Source organism: Patiria miniata, unplaced genomic scaffold (assembly GCF_015706575.1).
Source record: "Patiria miniata isolate m_02_andy unplaced genomic scaffold, ASM1570657v1 HiC_scaffold_26, whole genome shotgun sequence".
Taxonomy (NCBI): Eukaryota; Metazoa; Echinodermata; class Asteroidea; order Valvatida; family Asterinidae; genus Patiria; species Patiria miniata.
Window position 1 is genome coordinate 6,406,595 of NW_024037065.1, and position 19,066 is coordinate 6,425,660.

The 19,066-nt window shown below is 37.5% G+C and overlaps 1 protein-coding gene across 1 annotated transcript; it reads right to left on the bottom strand.

The window, feature by feature from the left end:
- Positions 1-1,131: 1,131 nt before the first annotated feature.
- LOC119733920 (G-protein coupled receptor GRL101-like) lies at positions 1,132-2,577 on the bottom strand. The gene is made up of 2 exons (XM_038207283.1): positions 2,504-2,577; positions 1,132-2,281 (listed from the first exon to the last, which is right to left on the bottom strand). Exons 1-2 carry the CDS (start codon positions 2,575-2,577, stop codon positions 1,132-1,134), a joined length of 1,224 nt encoding a protein of 407 aa, XP_038063211.1.
- Positions 2,578-19,066: the final 16,489 nt, after the last annotated feature.

A 19,066-nucleotide genomic window follows, 5' to 3' on the forward strand; every position in this document is an offset into this window, starting at 1 on the left:
TAATTAAGAGCATTTAAAGATATTCGCCAAATGCATGCACCGCTGTATTATAACATTCAACGAATGATGCATTTAGCGAATTTCTGCCATTTGCAAAAATTGATGTTTTTATTTACTTGAAACTTAAGAAATGACATCATCGAGAAATACAATGGCGGTGTTGATTGGGGGGGGGGATAGGCCCTTAACCTTACAGAGCGCCCTCATTGAATGTTTCCTGGAGACACCTTCGATCAGCCCGAAATTGACGAAAAAGTACCTCCACAAGCGAACAAACATGACCAACAATCATGGGCGTTGCGAGGGGGGGGGGTGAAAGGTTGCCCCCCCCCCCGGAAAAGCAAACAAAAGAAGAAGAAGAAAAGAAAAGAAAAGAAAAAAACCCAGAGGCGCGAAGTCATAGTATTTGATAGAATTTTGTTGGGAAAAATATGTTTTGCCCCCCTCTAGAAAAAATCCTGGCGACGCCCATGCCAACAATCAAAATGCGTGTAGCACCAAACGCAAAGATAAGAACACCATCTGAACAACACACGCACGTTATATGATGACATCTGTGAGGTCTTGGTCACAATCAGAAAAAGCCTTTTATAATAATTATCGTCTTTACTGGAATGAACAGTTTGCTAAATCCTCAGTCAATGAAAGAAATGGAACCGTTACAGCACCCTACCTGCTTTCACAAACTTAGGATTTCGTGAAACAGGACGTCCCGGTTTTCATAAAAAATTGATGATAAAAGTATGTGGATTACAAATATTCCTTGGCTTGACACCAGGGTAAGATTTTGCAATGGCTTTTACACAGCTCTATAAGCCACTTCCATTTTCATATCATTTCATGTAGGAATCACTATATATGTAAAAACGGACATCTGTGTAATAATTTAATTCATATCATTTCAGGTAGGCCTACAGGAATCATTTGGTAGAAATTTTCAGCCCTATATGATGCGAGTCAAACCTCAGTATTTTGTACGTTTGCAGATGCGAATCCAGCTTTGGCTCAAGGGGAGGGGTTAGTTGTCGGGGAGGTAGGCGTATTAAACAGGTCATGATGTGCTACTTTTGTGCATGCCCTTTTTTTTACCGGGGGAGACTGTCTTAACACCCCCCCCCCCCCCCGTATCCACTACTGCTTTTGTGTTTGTTGAACTTTGTTCATATTGGTTAGTTCAAGTTGATTCCTTTTCGGTGCTTTTGCCTTTGGTTTAGTCGCGCAACAAACTGTGAAGAAAGTGTAAAGGAAAGGATTGAGGGACGAGTTGAGTGGAAGACCCAGAACCACAACCCATGCATACACCTCGGTGGATAGACTGACTGTTCCCGTCTGAGACAGAATCCCCAGGATGATTATTGGCATCCAACAGCAGAAATCCGTCATCACGATCAGCGCCATCTTGGCTGCCATTTTGACTTCACGCTCCCGATGGGCATTCGTTCGGACAGCACTGGCCGTCCGCTTGACACTGATGAAGATGGCGACGTAGCAACACAGGACAAGGAGAAACGAAACCAGATTGACGCCAAGGAAGAGAATGATTGACAGAATCCAAGATGGTTTCTCACCCGTGGTTTGTGAAATGTCCATGCCCCATTTCCACCCCCATCGATCAGTGTACTTCTTACCAAACGTGGTCACACCAGATGCCTTAGTGGTGAGAGGAAGGCCGATACAAACATCCGAAAGTCCATATACATCAGAATCGGACCCCAATGAAAGTGTCGGCACGATACTCAGACAAAGTGCCAGAAACCATAAGACAACAATAATGACTGTTGTTGATTTCGTTCCCAGAGAGAAGTTTTTCCACGGAAAGACAATGCCTAGGAAGCAGTCCACGCTGATGAGTGTCACAAAAAACACCGAAGCCTCGCTGGACAGAACGGACAAGACTCCAGCAAGTTTACACATTATGCTGGAGCGCCATTCAGGGGCCACGAGAAAGTAGTCATCGCCAAATGAAAGATCTGCACCAGCTATGATTAACATGTACACACCCATCATGAAGTCTGCCATGGCCAGATTTCCTACCATAAAGGAGAGCGTTTTTTTACCCCCTCCGACCCCTTTCTGTGTAAGCCTCCAAATCAGGACACACAAATTACCAATAAGCGCGCTTAGTCCCAATGCCCACAACACCGCTCGTAGGATGCTATTTGGCATAAGGCTGTCGCACAGATTCAAATCTGGTCTACGCTTTACAGTTGAACAACTTTGCTCGATAGAAAAGTGATGCAACTTGGATAGGGCACAGCAAACACGGTACTCATCAACGTGTCTGAAAATTAAACAAACGTTTATAGAACATTATATACAGTACATTAACACATTTCTTGTTAGAACGGCATATAGTATTCGATGCTGCCTCTAATGAACTGGCATGAACTTGGGTACGGACCCCCCCCCCCAAAAAAAAAATTGCTTTCCCAGGCAGCGTTATCCGCGTTTGAGAAAATTATATTGCAATCGATTTTACTTTACGAGCAACTCAATGACTTACGCTCGTAGCAAGGCTGGTAACCCATCAGCGGCGACCTTACCAAGCTTAGTCAACGTGCCTGACACATTACGCATGACACTGAAAAAGATCAGATGTCGAACATGGTATTGACACTTCACGAAAATAGGCATACTCGAAATCCATATTTGAAGCAACCAGCCTACTGCTCTCTTCCTTTCAAACATGTCATTTATTTAACGATCAATCCGTCGAAGCAAAGATGGTCCGCGAAGATGGACAGTTTAGATTAAACAGTTAAGATTTAACAAGAAAACAAATTGTCTAGATTTGTACATTAAGAATTAAAAATAGAGAGTCCCCCATTCAGCGGAAAAAGCAGGGATAACTTAAACTTATTTCCATTGCAGTCGTCATGATGACGTCAACACGTATCATGTGATGTAACGTCATGTTAAATATGTAATATTTTACAGCCTATATATCTAGAACGACAAGGCCGATTGGGTTGAAACTTTGTATATACATAATCAGGGATTAGTAATATACCAAAATTGAAATGACTTAATGACGACGGTATCGTTTTCTTCAATAGTTTTTATCTTATCTGCATATCTCAAGAACCACCAAACAAGCCACAAAATTAGTTGTGTATTGGGTACGTTACGTTATAGATAATTCTATATATATGCACGAAATTTCGAAGAAATGTTTGACATCATCATGAAGTCATCAAAATGGATTTTGTTTTATATGCATATAAGAAAATATTCGATCGTTATGAAACTTCGTGGGTAAGTAGATAATGACAATGGAATTTAAACCCTGAAGTGACATCATGATGACGTCATCAACTGATTTATATTACCCTTATATAATGTTGGTTAAAGAAGGTTTTAAAGAAATCATGGTCACGGGTCATGTTTAATCATCTTAAATGGGCATGTTATATATCTAGCGATCTATACAAGGCTAATTGGGTTGAAAACTTGTAAATACATAGTCCGGTATTTGGGAACAATATCAAACTTACAGGGTTTTGAGACAGAAGAGTCCACCAAACGCACCCTCTGGGATCGACACGAGCGGAAGATTTATCAGACGACTGTCAAATCGAATGGAGAATATAACAAAGTTGAAATGCACTGCAAAATATTTTATTAAAGAGACACTACGGCCTGAAATCCACTAAAATTGTCTGTTTTTGATTGTTTCCGTATCCTATTTCAAAGGTATGACTGAAGGAAAATCCTCCTAATGTTGCACTCTTCCTGACAAAAAAAAAGTCTGGGTGGACATTTTGTGGCATATGCATTACGTATTTCCACACATGTCCATGCAATGCACGGTACACATTGTGTGTGACACATTATACACACAGCACCAATATACACATGTTGTTTCTTGCACGTCCGCAGAATGCGATGCAGGGAAGGAAAAATCTGCGGCAGGATTCACGACTAGCAACCAACAGCTCGATTTTTGAGTAATGTTTTGACCCCCAAAATTCGTTCTCGAAAGAATAATACAAGAACGCCCAGTTTATTAAGGATGGTTGTGTGGGCATTTGTATTCTATACTTTTAAATGCTCTTTCCAGTTACATTGTAATTTAATAAGGGAATAAATGTGTGCTCCGGAGGTTTTTATCATTCTGTTTAATACCACTTAGAGTCTGGGTAGTGGTAATTACCCGAGCCGGAGGCGAGGGTAATTATCAGCACCCAGACTCTAAGTGGTATTAAACAGAGTGATAAATACCGACGGAGCACATATTTATTCCCATTCATAAATACCTTTTCGGTAAAAAAAAATCATATAATTCGTTCAAAACATCCCGATTTTGTTCAACAAACTCACTTTAAGCTTTTTTAAACATCCCTCCTGCAAAATAATGGAGTGTTCCGCTGGCGAGTAAGATGTAAACAACCCTTTTATGGAGATTGACGTGCGCGTATCATGTTCTACGCGATGTCGCGCAGAACGCACCTGGGGCGTTGCGTTTTGAATTTAGAACTATAAAATTCCAACTCCCTGGTAGTGTTGCGCATGCCTACGTGAGGATTGTGAACGTTCAACCAATGAAACGATAAGGGGCACTGGATTTTTAGGAGTCCACATTTTATTGTGACACTGGAAAAGTGTTTAAGACCAGCTAGCCATGTCTTTATCATCCGTTTAAGACTGGCCACGTGAGGGGCTCTCGACCAATAGGAATGCGTAAACTGTCTTAGGTATTTATGAATGTCGTTTAAAACGCGTTCTGTAACCCAATTGGGTGCTTTCCAGGACGTAATGTCCTATTAACGTCTTTGCGAGAGTGAGATTGGTTTCTATTTAGATAGTTTGAAAATCCAAATGTAGCTTGCGGGATATATTCTCTTTAACACCAACAAAATACGAAGCATTTCAAACTTACAGGGTTCGGAGATTGGAAAGTCCTCTAAATGTATTGGCGAAAATCGACACGAGTGGTAGATTTAGCAGATAACTGTCAAATCAAATGGAGAATACGAAGCAGAAACACACAACATTTTTTTAAAAGGGTCCATGAAATTAAAAAAATTGGCAGTAACTTATTTTGTGCAACTTTCTGCCTCTTTAAAATGTATAAAACTATTTGACATTCTCTTTTTTTGGTCTATTTATTCAGTGCTTTTCTTTAAACATTGACAAGTTTCCATGCTTTTCCTGGCAACTGAGGGCGCTGTTGCTGTGATGTCATTTTAGGAAGACGCTTTTCAGTTTAGGGGTTTCTGTTTCAAATTGTGAACCCAAAAATGTGCGCATGGAAAACTTCTGTAAGAAAAGTTTGCTCATTGACTTACTGCCGTGTGCTGACACAACAATGAATCATCAAAGAAAAGAACATTTGCATTAACAAAAATTTTTAAATGCCGGCAAATTGGTGCTGAAATAACTGTAACAATGAGGTTTCTTGAGGACATTGAGGACATTTGCATTAGCGTAAAAACCAAAAAGGCAACAAAATATCCCTGCAAAAGGACTAAAAATATAAAGGAAAATCAGGTTGAATATCTAATCGGTAAACTGCCTGTATTTTTCTATTTTCATTTTCATTTAAATATTAGACAGACTTAGATTAATTAATTACTCCCATCGAGGGATATTAAACGTGCCGTCCACGAAGAGAGTCGTTAAGTTAAAATTGTTGAATAAATTAAATGTTGAATAAGGATATTAGAAATAGCATGCAATGCAAAAATAATAATAAATGCATGAAAAAAGAATACTTGAATGAATCACAACAGTGCTGGCTATAAACACAACACGTGGAAAGAAACACAATGGGATACATACAAGCATATATTACTTACTTGATTATTAAAATCAACATCGATTGGAAATTGGAATGGTATTGCTCTTCAATTAGACATAATAGATCTCATTAGTGAGACAAAAATGACTATATAGCAATTGGGTGTGAAGTGAACGAGGGACTCTCACAAAGTTCTACCAAACAGCGAGCTCATACATGGACAAATACATTTCTCGACACCTTGTGCCGCATTTTGGGGGTCTTGTTGCAGTTTGAATCAGACGAATGTTATAAAGCCATGTCACTGTAACTATCATCAAGCCGAAGTTGAGACAGAATTTGTGCGTTAACCAGCGATTTACGAAAGTGCATTTCTATTAAACTCACAGAACTATGACAATAAGTTTATTGCCTGTGAAAATCAAATGAAAAATATTAAAATACCTAATTACCTTTTGATTAAAAACTTTGGAATTAACCAGCTACTTTAAGGAATACAGCTCACACTCCAAATAAATGGTTAACGGTAACTGTTGACATGCAGATTCATGCAGATTGATGCCAAAGCTTTTATGATGAAAATAGGGCCTGCACTGCAACAACGAAACAAGAAGCGTATCAAACTTACAGTCTGTCGAGAGAGGGCAGTTCGGTAAATGCACCGTTGGGAATCGACTCCAGAGGAAAATTGTCAATCTGACTGTCAGGTCGAGAAAAGAATAAACGGAGAACAAATAATGAAATAATATATACATGTATAGGCTGGCCCGTTGCCCCCAAAAGGCAACACCTAAACATTGGGACAATGTGACCCCAAATTTGTACTTGATGATTCCAATAAGCCAATTCCCAATACGTACCCCCTGCATGCTCATGTATCACGAAGTTACTAAGTTTGTGATAAAAACCAAAATTATGGTCGTTTAGGTCATAACTTGTTCGTTGTTTGCCTTTTTGGGGACACCCTGTTCATCAAAATATTTCTAATTTCATTCCAAAGATATCACATTGCAAACATATTTATACATGTAATTGTAATATTATTGCGTTTGAAACACACACTGTTGTGGAAGTAACAGTTATTACGATCTGTTACATGTATACAATTTTTTTTTTAATCAATATTGTAAGTTCCCGATTGAAGATTGCTCATATTGGAGAAGAAAATAACGTTTCTGCCATACGCATTTCACATTCCTAGCATGTTCAGACGTCTTCAAGGGTATGGTTGTATTTAATAGCAGACTGAATGAAAAGAACAGGCTCCAATTTATGTTGCACGTTAAGAATTTCCGAAAAAGGTGGGGACAGGAAAGATACTGGACCAGTGAGGGAAATCTGTCAAACTGGGGTCCAGTTTTAAAAGTAAATAAGTCTGAAAATGGTCAGCGAGACAGCTGATTGATATTACTTAAACCTCACAAATGTCCATTACATCACGTGTACGTATTTATTAAGTTATTCAACTGTTTTTGTACAATCCAAAAAGAAATGACCGAAACAAAATACCATATGATTTTAAAAATAATTAAAAGGGTTCAAAGAAACTTTGTGAGAAGCAGATTGGTTAATATTTAGACAGTTTAAGGATCAAATACAGCTTGCAGGACATATTTACTCTTCAAAACAAACAAGATATGAGCTGTATAAAACGTACAGCAATTTGAGGTTGGAGAGTCCTCGAAATGCACCAGCGGAAATCGACACGACCGCAAACTTCCTCATGAAACTGTTGAATCAAATGGAAAATATAACAAAGCTGAAATACACAACAAAATCTTCACACTTAGATTGGTGTGAATAATACTACATGTTTTGTGTTCAAGTATATTTTTTCTGTCAAATTATTGTAGTCTCTATTCGGTTAAACTGTCCGAAGGGTATGGAGGTAAATTTTCCATTTCCTTTTCATTTTAGCATTTAGACTGCATATTTCTCCCCTCGATGGATAATAAAATGTGTCACTGTGGTCCATGAGGATAGTAGCTAAGGTTTATTCTTTAAAAAAAAAAAACAGTCCAATAAGAATATTAGAAATAAACAAACGAAATATATATTTAAAAAACAAATGAACTGGTTTTTTTCCCAGAATTTTTTTTGTAGCAAGTTCGCAGTATCTGCTATGACTCTGAAATTGTATCGGGGGACTAGCATAGAAGAAATTGTATGAATGACGACTCTGAATGAAACCCATCAGTCAAAACACACAATACATTGCGTTTCAATGGTGATATTCTTTGAACGGATTGAGCAATTTCAGTATTTTTTTTTCATCTAAAAGTAGTATGAAATTGGCTTTATTATTATTTTTGCAGATACTTATTTTTTTTAATATGAAATTTATTTAAGGGGGTTTGGGTTCCGCTTTTTTGACTCACCCTGTATAGTCCTTACTTACAAACTGCCTGTGTAGCAATACGGTGCGATGTGTAGGCAATTGGCCAAAATCTGTATCAGGTCTAGAACTTAACTTTCTGGTGTCAACTTACGTTAGGCCAAAAAAAAGTCTCCGGTTTCTGGTATGCGCGCGCGTCGCCGTAGCCATGCGCATCGGCAAAATGATTTTTTTTTTCTCAATAAAAGATGATGTCTCAAAACCGCCAAACTCACTGGTTTGACTGGAATCCTGCTGCTGCACAATTTTAACGTGTTTTTAGATGGGGTTATGATCGAGAATAAGCTTTATGTGGCCCCTCTGGACTCCCATTATATTTGCACTAAGTTTAGTCGGGCACCATTTGCAGTCATCAGCCGACATTTGAAGCAAAAAAAAAACAGGTAAAAAAAAAGAAAGAAAAAGCCGCGTCGCCGCACCACTTTTTGGGCAAGCTCCATACCAGAAACCGGAGACCTTTTTTTTGGCCTTAAGGTCAACTTTACTAGTTCGATAGTACTGAATCTGAATCTGGTTGTTCACATTGGCCCAGATTGCACATTAACCTTATGACAACATTTTTTTTTTTTTGGCCAATATTTGGTCAAAAATAGTATTTTTGCCATAACTTCTATGTTCTCCCACGCCCCCGTAGCTACGCCGCTGACTATATAGGGACTATGCTAATGCTATCTTAAAACGATGTGACAAGAATCGATGCCCAAAGTGAATGCCAACAAATCGTGTACAAAATTTATTCGGGATTTTGGATAGAACAAAAAGAAGAGGGAAGTAAAAAATCAAAAAAAAATCAGAGCTAAAGCAAAGGCCTTTTCCGCAATTTTGCAGGAAAACCAATGATAGGCCTCTCTCATGAAACAAAATGGCTATGTAGCTATAGCGTGTGAAGTGTACGAGGGACTCACACAAGTTGTACCATAATTACAAGCTCATACTTGGCCGAATACATATCTTGTCTTGTCTCATCAAGCTGGAGTTTGTTAAGCGAAATAATGTGTGCTTATTTGAAAACGTATCACTCCAAAGACCGCTATCTTTAATAATCACATGTTTTGTATCAAACCCATACAATTGTGACAATAAGTTTTATTATTTGTTAGATCAAAGTAAAAACCTGATTCCCCCTCCCCCGCCATTGAAGTCTTATTGAAGGTTTTAACCAGCTGCTTTAAGGAATGTTAGTCTAACTCAAAAGAAATTGGTTCACGGTAATTTTGAAGAGAGTCAGATTGTTGCCAAAGCTTATGACGCAAATAAAGCTTGCACTGTCTGCTGTGAACTACAAAAACAAACTGGCAGGAGCCGTATAAAACTTACAGCCTGGTGAGTTTGGGCAGCCTGCTAAATGTACCGGCAGGAATCGACTCTAGAGGAAGATCGTACATCCAACTGTCAAGTAAAGAAGAGAAAGTGGGTTGAAATTTACGGGTGTTTCTTCCCCCCCCCCCTCAAAAATACACAAACACTGGGAAAATGTGACCGAATAGGTACCTTTTGACAATTATTATGGTTTTATGATTAAAGCTAGTTTCTAGTGATATCCTGGATGCATTCCTCTGGTTATGTGTAACTATAACTGGTGATGTTTATGATAACACCATCACAATAGCCATGAAGTTCATATCTTGTTCATTGTTCGTGTTTTACCTTTTGGGGGGCACACCCGGTTCACCAAATTATTTCTAAGTTACCTTCCAAAGACATCACATTTTAAACACATACTTTTATTTTGGAACCCACGTTGTGGTGGAAGGTACACGTTATACGATCTGGTTGCACGCCGATTGATATTACTTAAATATCACAAATGTCCAATACATAACTTGTTTGTATTTATCAGGTTGTTCAATTGTTTTGTACAAACCAAAAACAAAAGACCGAAAAATCCTCTTTTTTACAAGTTATTAAAAATGGTTATTGATGGCTTCAGTGGGAATGAGATTGGTTCTCATAAATTATAAATAGTTTAAGATCCTAATAAAGATTGAAGTATAATTAGCCGACAACATCTACAAGATACGAAGGATATCTAACTTACATGTAATGGAGATTGGAAAGTCCTGTGAATGTACCTGCGGAAATCGACACGAGCGGAAGATTCCACATATTACTGTTGAATCAAATGGAGAGTATAAACAAAGCTGAAATATACAACAGAATCTTTTAGACTTGTGTTAATAGTACTTTTATAGTATAATGTTCCATTCAAATTAGAGTAATCTCTATTCAGTTAAACTGCCTGTACGTAATATATGAACGTAAATTTCCCATTTCAGTTTCTTTTTAACATTGCATAGGTCTATATGTAGATTGATTTTATTGCCATCGAGGCACATTAAATGTGTGGTTGATTCGTGAAAAGTCAATAGTTGAATACGAATTACAAAAAACATGCACTACAAAGTCAATAATAACTACATGAACAAAGATTAATTGAATTACCGCAAAATAGAAGCACAACAGCGCTCGCAATAAAGGCAAAAAGTGGAAGAAAACAAAGTGTTGAAATAAATAATACCTGGTAATTAAAAACAAAATAAAAATGATGCGATCAAGCTACATGAGTCGTTGTCCGGAATTTTCATTTGGAGATACAGGCCAAAATAGGACCACTTTATCACACCACTTCATCACATCTCTTGGTGTTCCGACTTCCATCATTTTTTAACTAAAGATGGTACCAGCATGCGGTTTTCACAGCAGTAATGCTCAGATTGTGCTCTTTTCAAATCTATAAAAAAAAAAAAAAATGACCGGGGTCGACAAACGACTCATTTAGCTTGATCGCATTTGGTGTTTTTTCCGAAGTGTTTTGTTGCAGGTTTGCAGTATCTGCTGTGGCTCTAAAATCGTGTTGGGGACTAGCACATGGAAATTATATGAGTGAATACAGCCAATGACAAAACCCATCGGTCAGAGAATTTGTGTGGTTCACATTAAATCGCTTACACATGTTAACGAGCTAAAAGTCAGGTTACAAGCATATTCGTTACTGCAGCGGCTATTCATCAACAACGACAATAAAGTTTGTATAATATTGGATATTGGATAGAGCTTGAAGCGACCTCATGTTTTTTTTATATCCAATATAAACACGAAATAAACCTAACAGATGATCTAAAAAAAAGAATGGGGAATCAACTTGAGACTTACATCACGGATATTGATGTCAAATCAAACATCATAATTATAAACTTTATTCGCGAGACAAAATGGCTGTATATAGGGTGTGAAGTGTACTATCGCAGGTTCTACCTTAATAAACAAGCTTTTGCATGGATAAATACATTTCTCACGTCACATTTTAGTGGATCTTGTTGCACGTTGAAGACGAATGATGTTTAAGCCAAAATCACTGTATCATCGAGCTGAAGTTAAGTTAGGCAATTGAATGTCTACGATTTGCAAACAAAAGAGAAGAACACTAAAAAGACATCAATTTCAATCACGTGTATTTCTGTTAAAACACACAAGATTTGTCTGTTAAATACGAGAGTTTAAAAAATGTACCTGATTAACATCAATTAAACAGCTACTTCAAGGAATGTTACTGTACGCTGTAAAATCACCTAGTCAAACTGTATAGGGTCAGTTGGTGCAAGTTGGACCGAGTTCTAGTCAAATTTAACTAGAGTGTTTTCAGAGTGTAAGCAGAAAAGAAAATTGTTAACGGTAATTTTGGAGAGAAGCAGATTGATGCCAAAGCTTATGATGCAAACAGGTCTTGCACTCTCTGCTGTGACAACAAAAACAAACAGGAACCGTATCAAACTTACAGCCAGGAGAGTTTGGGCAGCTCGCTAAATGTACCGTTGGGAATCGACTTCAGGGGAAGATCAACCATCCAACTGTCAAGTCAAGAATGGAATATAGGGAGATGAAGGTGTCCCATTCTCCAAAAACATTAACACCCAAACATTGAAATAATGCCGTGCCCAGGTATGAACTTTATGACCATTATTATGGTTTTATCACAGACATGGGAGCTGCAAGTTAACTTCCAATTTGCTGGATACAATCCCCTGCATTGTCATGTATCACTACAGCAAAAATATTTCTATATTACGTAACAAAGACATACAATTGCAAACATAAATTATTTCGTCTGCACCCACATTGCAGTTGAAGTAGCCGCGTATTAACTGTAGGTTACAGCCTGTCCAAAAAAATGCTGCAAGCAGAAACGGGCTCTGTGTCCTTGGAATATTGATAAATATTTCATGATGCTTATATAATGCTAAACCTGGGATATTCAGCCTTCAAATGCTGTTTGTGTTATTAATTTTGCTTTTGCCAAACCAGAGATATGGTCCGTTGAACACAAACACTCAAAAATCAATTTGTGCCAATATCCCAGGTTTAACAGTATATAAACATTATGAAACATTTTTCAATATTCCAAGGACACAGAGCCCGTTTCTGCTTGCAGCATTTTTTTTTGGGACAGGCTGTACTAGGGGGCACCTGGGGTGAATCACTTTTTCAAAGGGGTAGGGTCACTGAAGACAATTGATTTTAAATCGGCCGTTGTTACGCCACTTGGTAACAGTTATTTTGATATGATACTGGGCTATTGTTTTACAAAATAAATAGATTGTGTAACTTTTCGTTTGAAGTTATATCAGATTGTTCGGAAACATGTTTTTTTCTGCAATACGCAATTAACATGGTCTGCGTGTTCAGACGTCGTTAATGCATGGTTGATCGTTAACAATAACAGAATGAAAGGAACAGGCTAGATGTATGTCGAACGTTTTGAAGAACGACTGACGAGGTGAAAGGAAATAGTGAAACAGTGATCTAGTTAGAATTTTAGAAATGTAAATCAGTCTTGAAAATCTTCAGCGAAACTGCAGATTGATATTACTTAAATATCACAAAATGTCCAATACATAACTTGTATATATTTTTCAGGTCATACAACTGTCTTTGTACAATCCGAAAAGTATTGACCGAAAACAAACCCTCTTTTGAAAATTATTGAAATGGTTAACGGAAGCTTGGGGAGATGAGATTTGTTCTTATATAAATACAGGGTGAGTCAAAACAAGCGAAACCCAAATGTCGGGACCATTGTTTTAGTAAAGTTTAGCATGTAGCGCTTTCAAAAATCTAGGATATGAAAGCTCGATTCATAACCTTTTTTTTTTAGTACAAGGATCATTCAAATCACTCATGCACTTTTAAAGACAACCACCGTTTTAAAGTTCTATCCACGGATCACAGGAAGGTAAGTGTTCTTTCAGCAAAACGAAGACAAATCACATAGGGATGTGCGTGAATTGTTCGTTTTGCTGAAAGAACGCAAAATTTTTGGTGATCCGTGGACAGAACTTTAAAACGGTGGTTGTGTTTAAAATTCCGTAACTTTAAAAGTACAAGAGTGATTTGAATTATTCTTGTACTGAAAGAAAGCTTATGAATTGGGCTTTCCTATCCTAGATTTAGAAAGTGCTACATGCAGAAATTTACTAAAACAATTGTCCCGACATTTGGGTTTCGCTTTTTTTTTACTCATCTTGTATACAACAAGATACGAAGCATATCAAACGTACAGGTCTCGGAGATTGGAGAGTCCACGAAATGTACCTCCGGAAATCGACACCAGCGGAAGATTGCTGATATTACTGTTGAATTAAATGGAGAATATAGCAAAGCTGAATTAGACTTGTGTTAATAATAATACTTTTTATTAGTATAATTTTCCTTTCAAATTGTTTTAAGACTAATTTATGTCTACCATCAAGACATATTAGAATTTCGTCTTCAGTTAGAATGTAACTTTCAATCATAACGAGCATATTTTCTGAGAAACACAACGTTGAAAATGCCATGTTTTTGGGGGTGCATGAATTTCACCGCTCCGTTATAGCGTCTAAGTACGTAATCGGATTAGCTTTGCCAAACAACGGCCCTTTGCGGTTAGCAACCATATGGTTGTATTCATCAACAACTGCAATAAAATTTATTTGATATTGGATATTTGGTAAAACCAAGAAACACGAAAAGAACAGATCTTGCAGATCTCGATAATCCACGAAACAAACTAGGTGGGAGCAACAGATGCGAGGCTTACATCATTAATATTGCTTTCACATCAAGCATAATAATATGTCTTTCTCGTGAAAAGAAATTGATGTGTGCCTGCGTAGCAATATGGTGTGAAGTGTTCAAGGGACTCTCACACGTTATACCACAATACATGGAGAAATCCATTTCTCGACACCTCATTCCACATTTTGGTGGGTCTTGTTGCAGTATGAAGAAGAATGGTATAAAGTCAAAATCACTGTCTCATCTGAAGTAGGTTATGCGATATAATCTGAGCGCACACTAGCAGCGTTTTGCAACCAGTGATCTTAATCACATGAATTTGTATTAAACCCATACAATTGGGATAATCAGTTGTATTGTCTGTTAAATCAAAGTTTAACAAAAAAAGTACCTGATTATCTCCTGTTGGAGTTTCAGGGATTACACCAGCTAGGCCTACTTTGAGAAATGTTCCTCTAACTCGAAAGAAAATAATTAACGGTCAATTTGGAGAGAGTCAGATTCATGCCAAAGCTATGATGCAAATAGAGCTTCTATGTGACAGCGAAAACAAACAGGAACAGTATCAAACTTACAGCACATTGAGATTGATCAGCCCGCTAAATGTTCCGTCAGGAATCGACACCACAGAAAGCTTGTACAGCCGACTGTCGAGTAAAGTAAATAATACATCGGGTTGAAATGAATAGGGTGCCTCCCCAAAAGGTAACCCACAAACATTGGGAAAATGTGACCGAAAATGTACTTAATGACCATCATTATGGTTTTATAATTAACTGGGGTCAGTGGGGCGTTGGGGGTATTCTGGATGGATAGTACCTTTGGCGATGGGCAGCCGCCCCATGTTTATGGGGGCTCTAACCTCTGGTTCCAACAGATAACCTTAGTTCATGTATGGCTCCACGGAACTGCTTATGTACGACAGTGGCAACACCGCGGTATCCTGACCTTGGTCAGCTAAACTACATGATAGAACCTGTGCGATGGACTCCTGCAGGTGAGGGACCTCTATAAGCTAATTTACAATGATATCCAAGATGCACTCCTCTTGTTACCAAGTTCCGTAGTTTATGATAACACAATAATAATAGTCGTTAAGTTCATAACTTTTTTATATTATACATTTGTTCGTGGTTTACCATTTTGGGACACGTGTCCCACATCCTGTTAATCCAAATATTTCTAAGTTTACATTCCAAAGACATGAAATTGCAAACACACAGTATTATTTCGTTTGCAACCCACGTTGTGGAGAAAATAACAATTATTGTTATACCTCTGTCTTGAATACTGTATTTTCATTGGCATAGAACGATCACGTGTTAAGTTTATAAAAAGATATGGCACACTCCCTGTGGGATATCACGCACGTGATATCCCACAGGGAGTGTGCTATGACTTTGTACGTACGGTACATACGGCTGTGAAACGCTTATATCGAGCACGCGACATGCATGTGAGTTGGCGTTTGATTGTCATGATTGTTGTGTTAACTACTGTTTGTTTTTGTGATTTTTACATCAAAATCCAAAGAAGTCAAGACAGAAGGGCGCATAGCACCCTCGGCTTCGCCTCGGGTGCTATGCGCCCCTCGGCTGTTCAAACGTCATATCCCACATCACAGCGGTCAACAATTGTTAATTATGATCTGTTGCATGCATGAAAAAAATACATCCATATTGTAACTTTCCGTTCGAAGTTGCAATATATTACTCAGAAGAAAATAATGTTTTTCTACAACACAATTAACATTTTCTACGTGTTCATGCGTCTTTAATGTGTTGGTCGTTAATTATAACAGGATGAAATAACAGACTCCAATCATTCACGTGTTGGAAAACGCCAAGAGTATATACGAATTGCAGGAAAAGTAGGGCGAAAAATATATATGCCGTGCCGGTGAAAGGAAACTGTCAACCAGTGGTCCAGTTTGAAAGGCGAATCGTTCTAAAAAATATTCAGGGGAACAGCGGATTCATGTTCTTTAATATCACAAATGTCCAATGCGTATATTTTTATCAGGTTATTAAACTGTTTTCTACTACGCAAAAACAAATACCGAACTTTTTTTCTAAACATATTATATGGTTAACGGTAGTTTTACGCGTGTGAGATTGGCTCCGATTTAGACAGTTTAAAGATCAAATACAGCTTGCAGGATTTACAATATTTAACACCAACAAGATAAGAAGCATAACAAACTTACAGGAATTTGAGCTTGGAGAGTCCTCTAAATGTGTCGGAGGATATCGACGCGAGCGGAAAATCTTCCATAGCACTGTCGAATCAAATGGAGAATATAACAAATCTAAGATACACAGCAAAACCTTTAAATTTATATTGGTGTAAATAATAGTATTTTTAGTACTAAAGAATAATTTTCCGTTCATTTTTTTTAAAATTCTCTTCAGTTAAACTGCCTGTACGGTAGGGATTCAAATTTCCAATTTCATTTTCGTTTAATCATTGGACAGATTAAAACTGATTTTTTACTCCTATTTATGCAATTAAATATGAGGACCATGAAGAGCGTCTTTAAGGTAATTCGTTTAAAAAAAATCAATTTGATAAGAATTGCACTGCAAAAACATGCACTGCAAAGTCAATAATAAACACATGAATAAAGAACACGTGTGAAGAATTGAATTACCGCAAAATGAAAGCAAAACAGTACTTGCAATAAAGACAACAGGTAGAAGAAAAAAGCGATAAATAATACTTAACTAAAAGCAAAATAGATAAGAAATTGGAAAGAGCTTTTTTCTACAATGTTTTGTTGCAGGTTCGCAATATCTGCTGTGGCTCTGAAATCGTGCGGAGGGACTACCACATGGAAAATTAGATGAATGACTACAGTCAATTAAAACAATTAACACAATCTGCTAATTCAAGGAAAAAATCTGATTTCCATCCATCCCCCACTCCTCCAGACTGAAGTATTTTGGTATTAAGCAGCTACTTTATGCAATGTCAGTCCAACTCGAAAAAAAATGATTAACGGGTTCATATTTTGGAGAGCCAAATGGATGCCAAAGCGTATTGCATGCAGTCTGCTGTGACGTCAAAAACAAACAGGAACTTACAGCCTGCGGAGAAAGGACCTCCTGCGCATCCATGGCGTCCTGGAAAACAAAATGGGATCAAACAGGGTAACACAAAAACACAAAAAGGTAACACACAACACTAAAATTGGACCGAGAAATGCACTTAATGACCATTATTAAGGTTTTAAAATTAACGGGAGACAGTATAAGGTTTTTTCCAATGATATTCTCGGTGCATTCCTCTGGTCACGTGTACCCAAGTTTCGTAGTTTATGCTAAAACCGTGATAAACTTCATTCAAATTATACATTTTGTTTGTGGTTTGCCTTTTTGAAGACACGTAAACCCACACCCTGCCCATCAAATTATTCCCAATTAACATTCCAAAGACATCACATTGCAAACACATAATGTATATATATTTTTGGGAAACCACGTGTTGGTGGACGTAACAGTTATTTTGATTTGTTGCATGCATTTCAAATGTTGTAAGATAATTTTGTGTTCTAAGCAATGGAAAGGGGGTCAATGCAGCGATAGGGGCGGGGGTGATCTGTTGGTTACTCGGTTTTAATTTCTTTGTTGGTTTGGTTACACTTGAATGGTTTTAAGGATTCAAGGCCTTTTATTTATTGTTGACGGTTTATCTTAAAATATATAATACATTTTTTTCGCTGTGAAATTGTATGTGTAAATCTAGTTTAATCATTATAACTGTATTTTTTAGTGTTCTGTTTTGGAGCTTTTATCAATGTTTAGACATGTAAATTTTCCATTTTTATCTTTTAAATGGACAATAAATGAAATGAAATTTTTTTTAGATACATCAATATTGTAACTTTCCGTTTGAAGTTATATCAGATTGCTCGGAACAAAATATTTGTTTTCTACACAATACGCATTTATAACAATCTCTGCACGTTCAGTCATCTTTAGTGTGTTGGTTGTTAATGATAACAATATGAAAAGAAAATACACGAGTTAAGTTGCACGGTTTGAAAAAAACGACCAGAATATATATGAATTTCTACGAAGCTGCATTAGGGACATGGTTGAAAAAAAATCTTTTTCCCTTCGTACGTACGACTTATAACCCTAACTCGTATACGTACGCCTTATAACTCGTACGTACGACTTATATCTCGTAAGTACTACTTATATCTTGTACGTTTGGCTCATGAGTTGTTACTCGTACGTATTACTTGTATAATCGTACGACTTATATGTCGTTCGTAGGACATATATGTCGTACGTACGACATATAAGTCGTACGTACGAGTTACAATTCATAAGTCGTACTTAAGAGATATAAGTCGTACTTACGACATATAAGTCGTACCCATGAGCTAAAGGGAGAAAGAATTTATTTCACCATGTCCCTAGTAATACAGCTTTGTAAATTTCTGAAGAGTAGGGTGAAAAAAGATAATGGACCTTTGAAACTGTCAAACAGTGGTCCAGTTTGGAATGAACATCGGTCTGAAAAAAATTCGAGACAGCAGATTGATATCACTTAAGTATTCGAATTAGTTTCATCTCTATCCACTTAAACTGCCTGCACGGTATATATTGACGTAAATTTCCCATTTCTTTTTCTGTAAAACATTAGGTAGATTGCGGTTTTTTCATTTTCTGCAGTGTACACTGGTTCCTGGTCCTATCAGGATCGAAAACGTGAGAACAGGAGACCAGTCTACTCACAGGGCGGGTCTTCCTCAACCTCGTTCCCATGGGTACGAGATCTTGCTGCGCCATGTTGTTTCCCATCATGCCTTGCGCGATTCAGCCCCTGCTGGATTTGTCTCATTTAAATGTGTCAAAATAATATGGCAC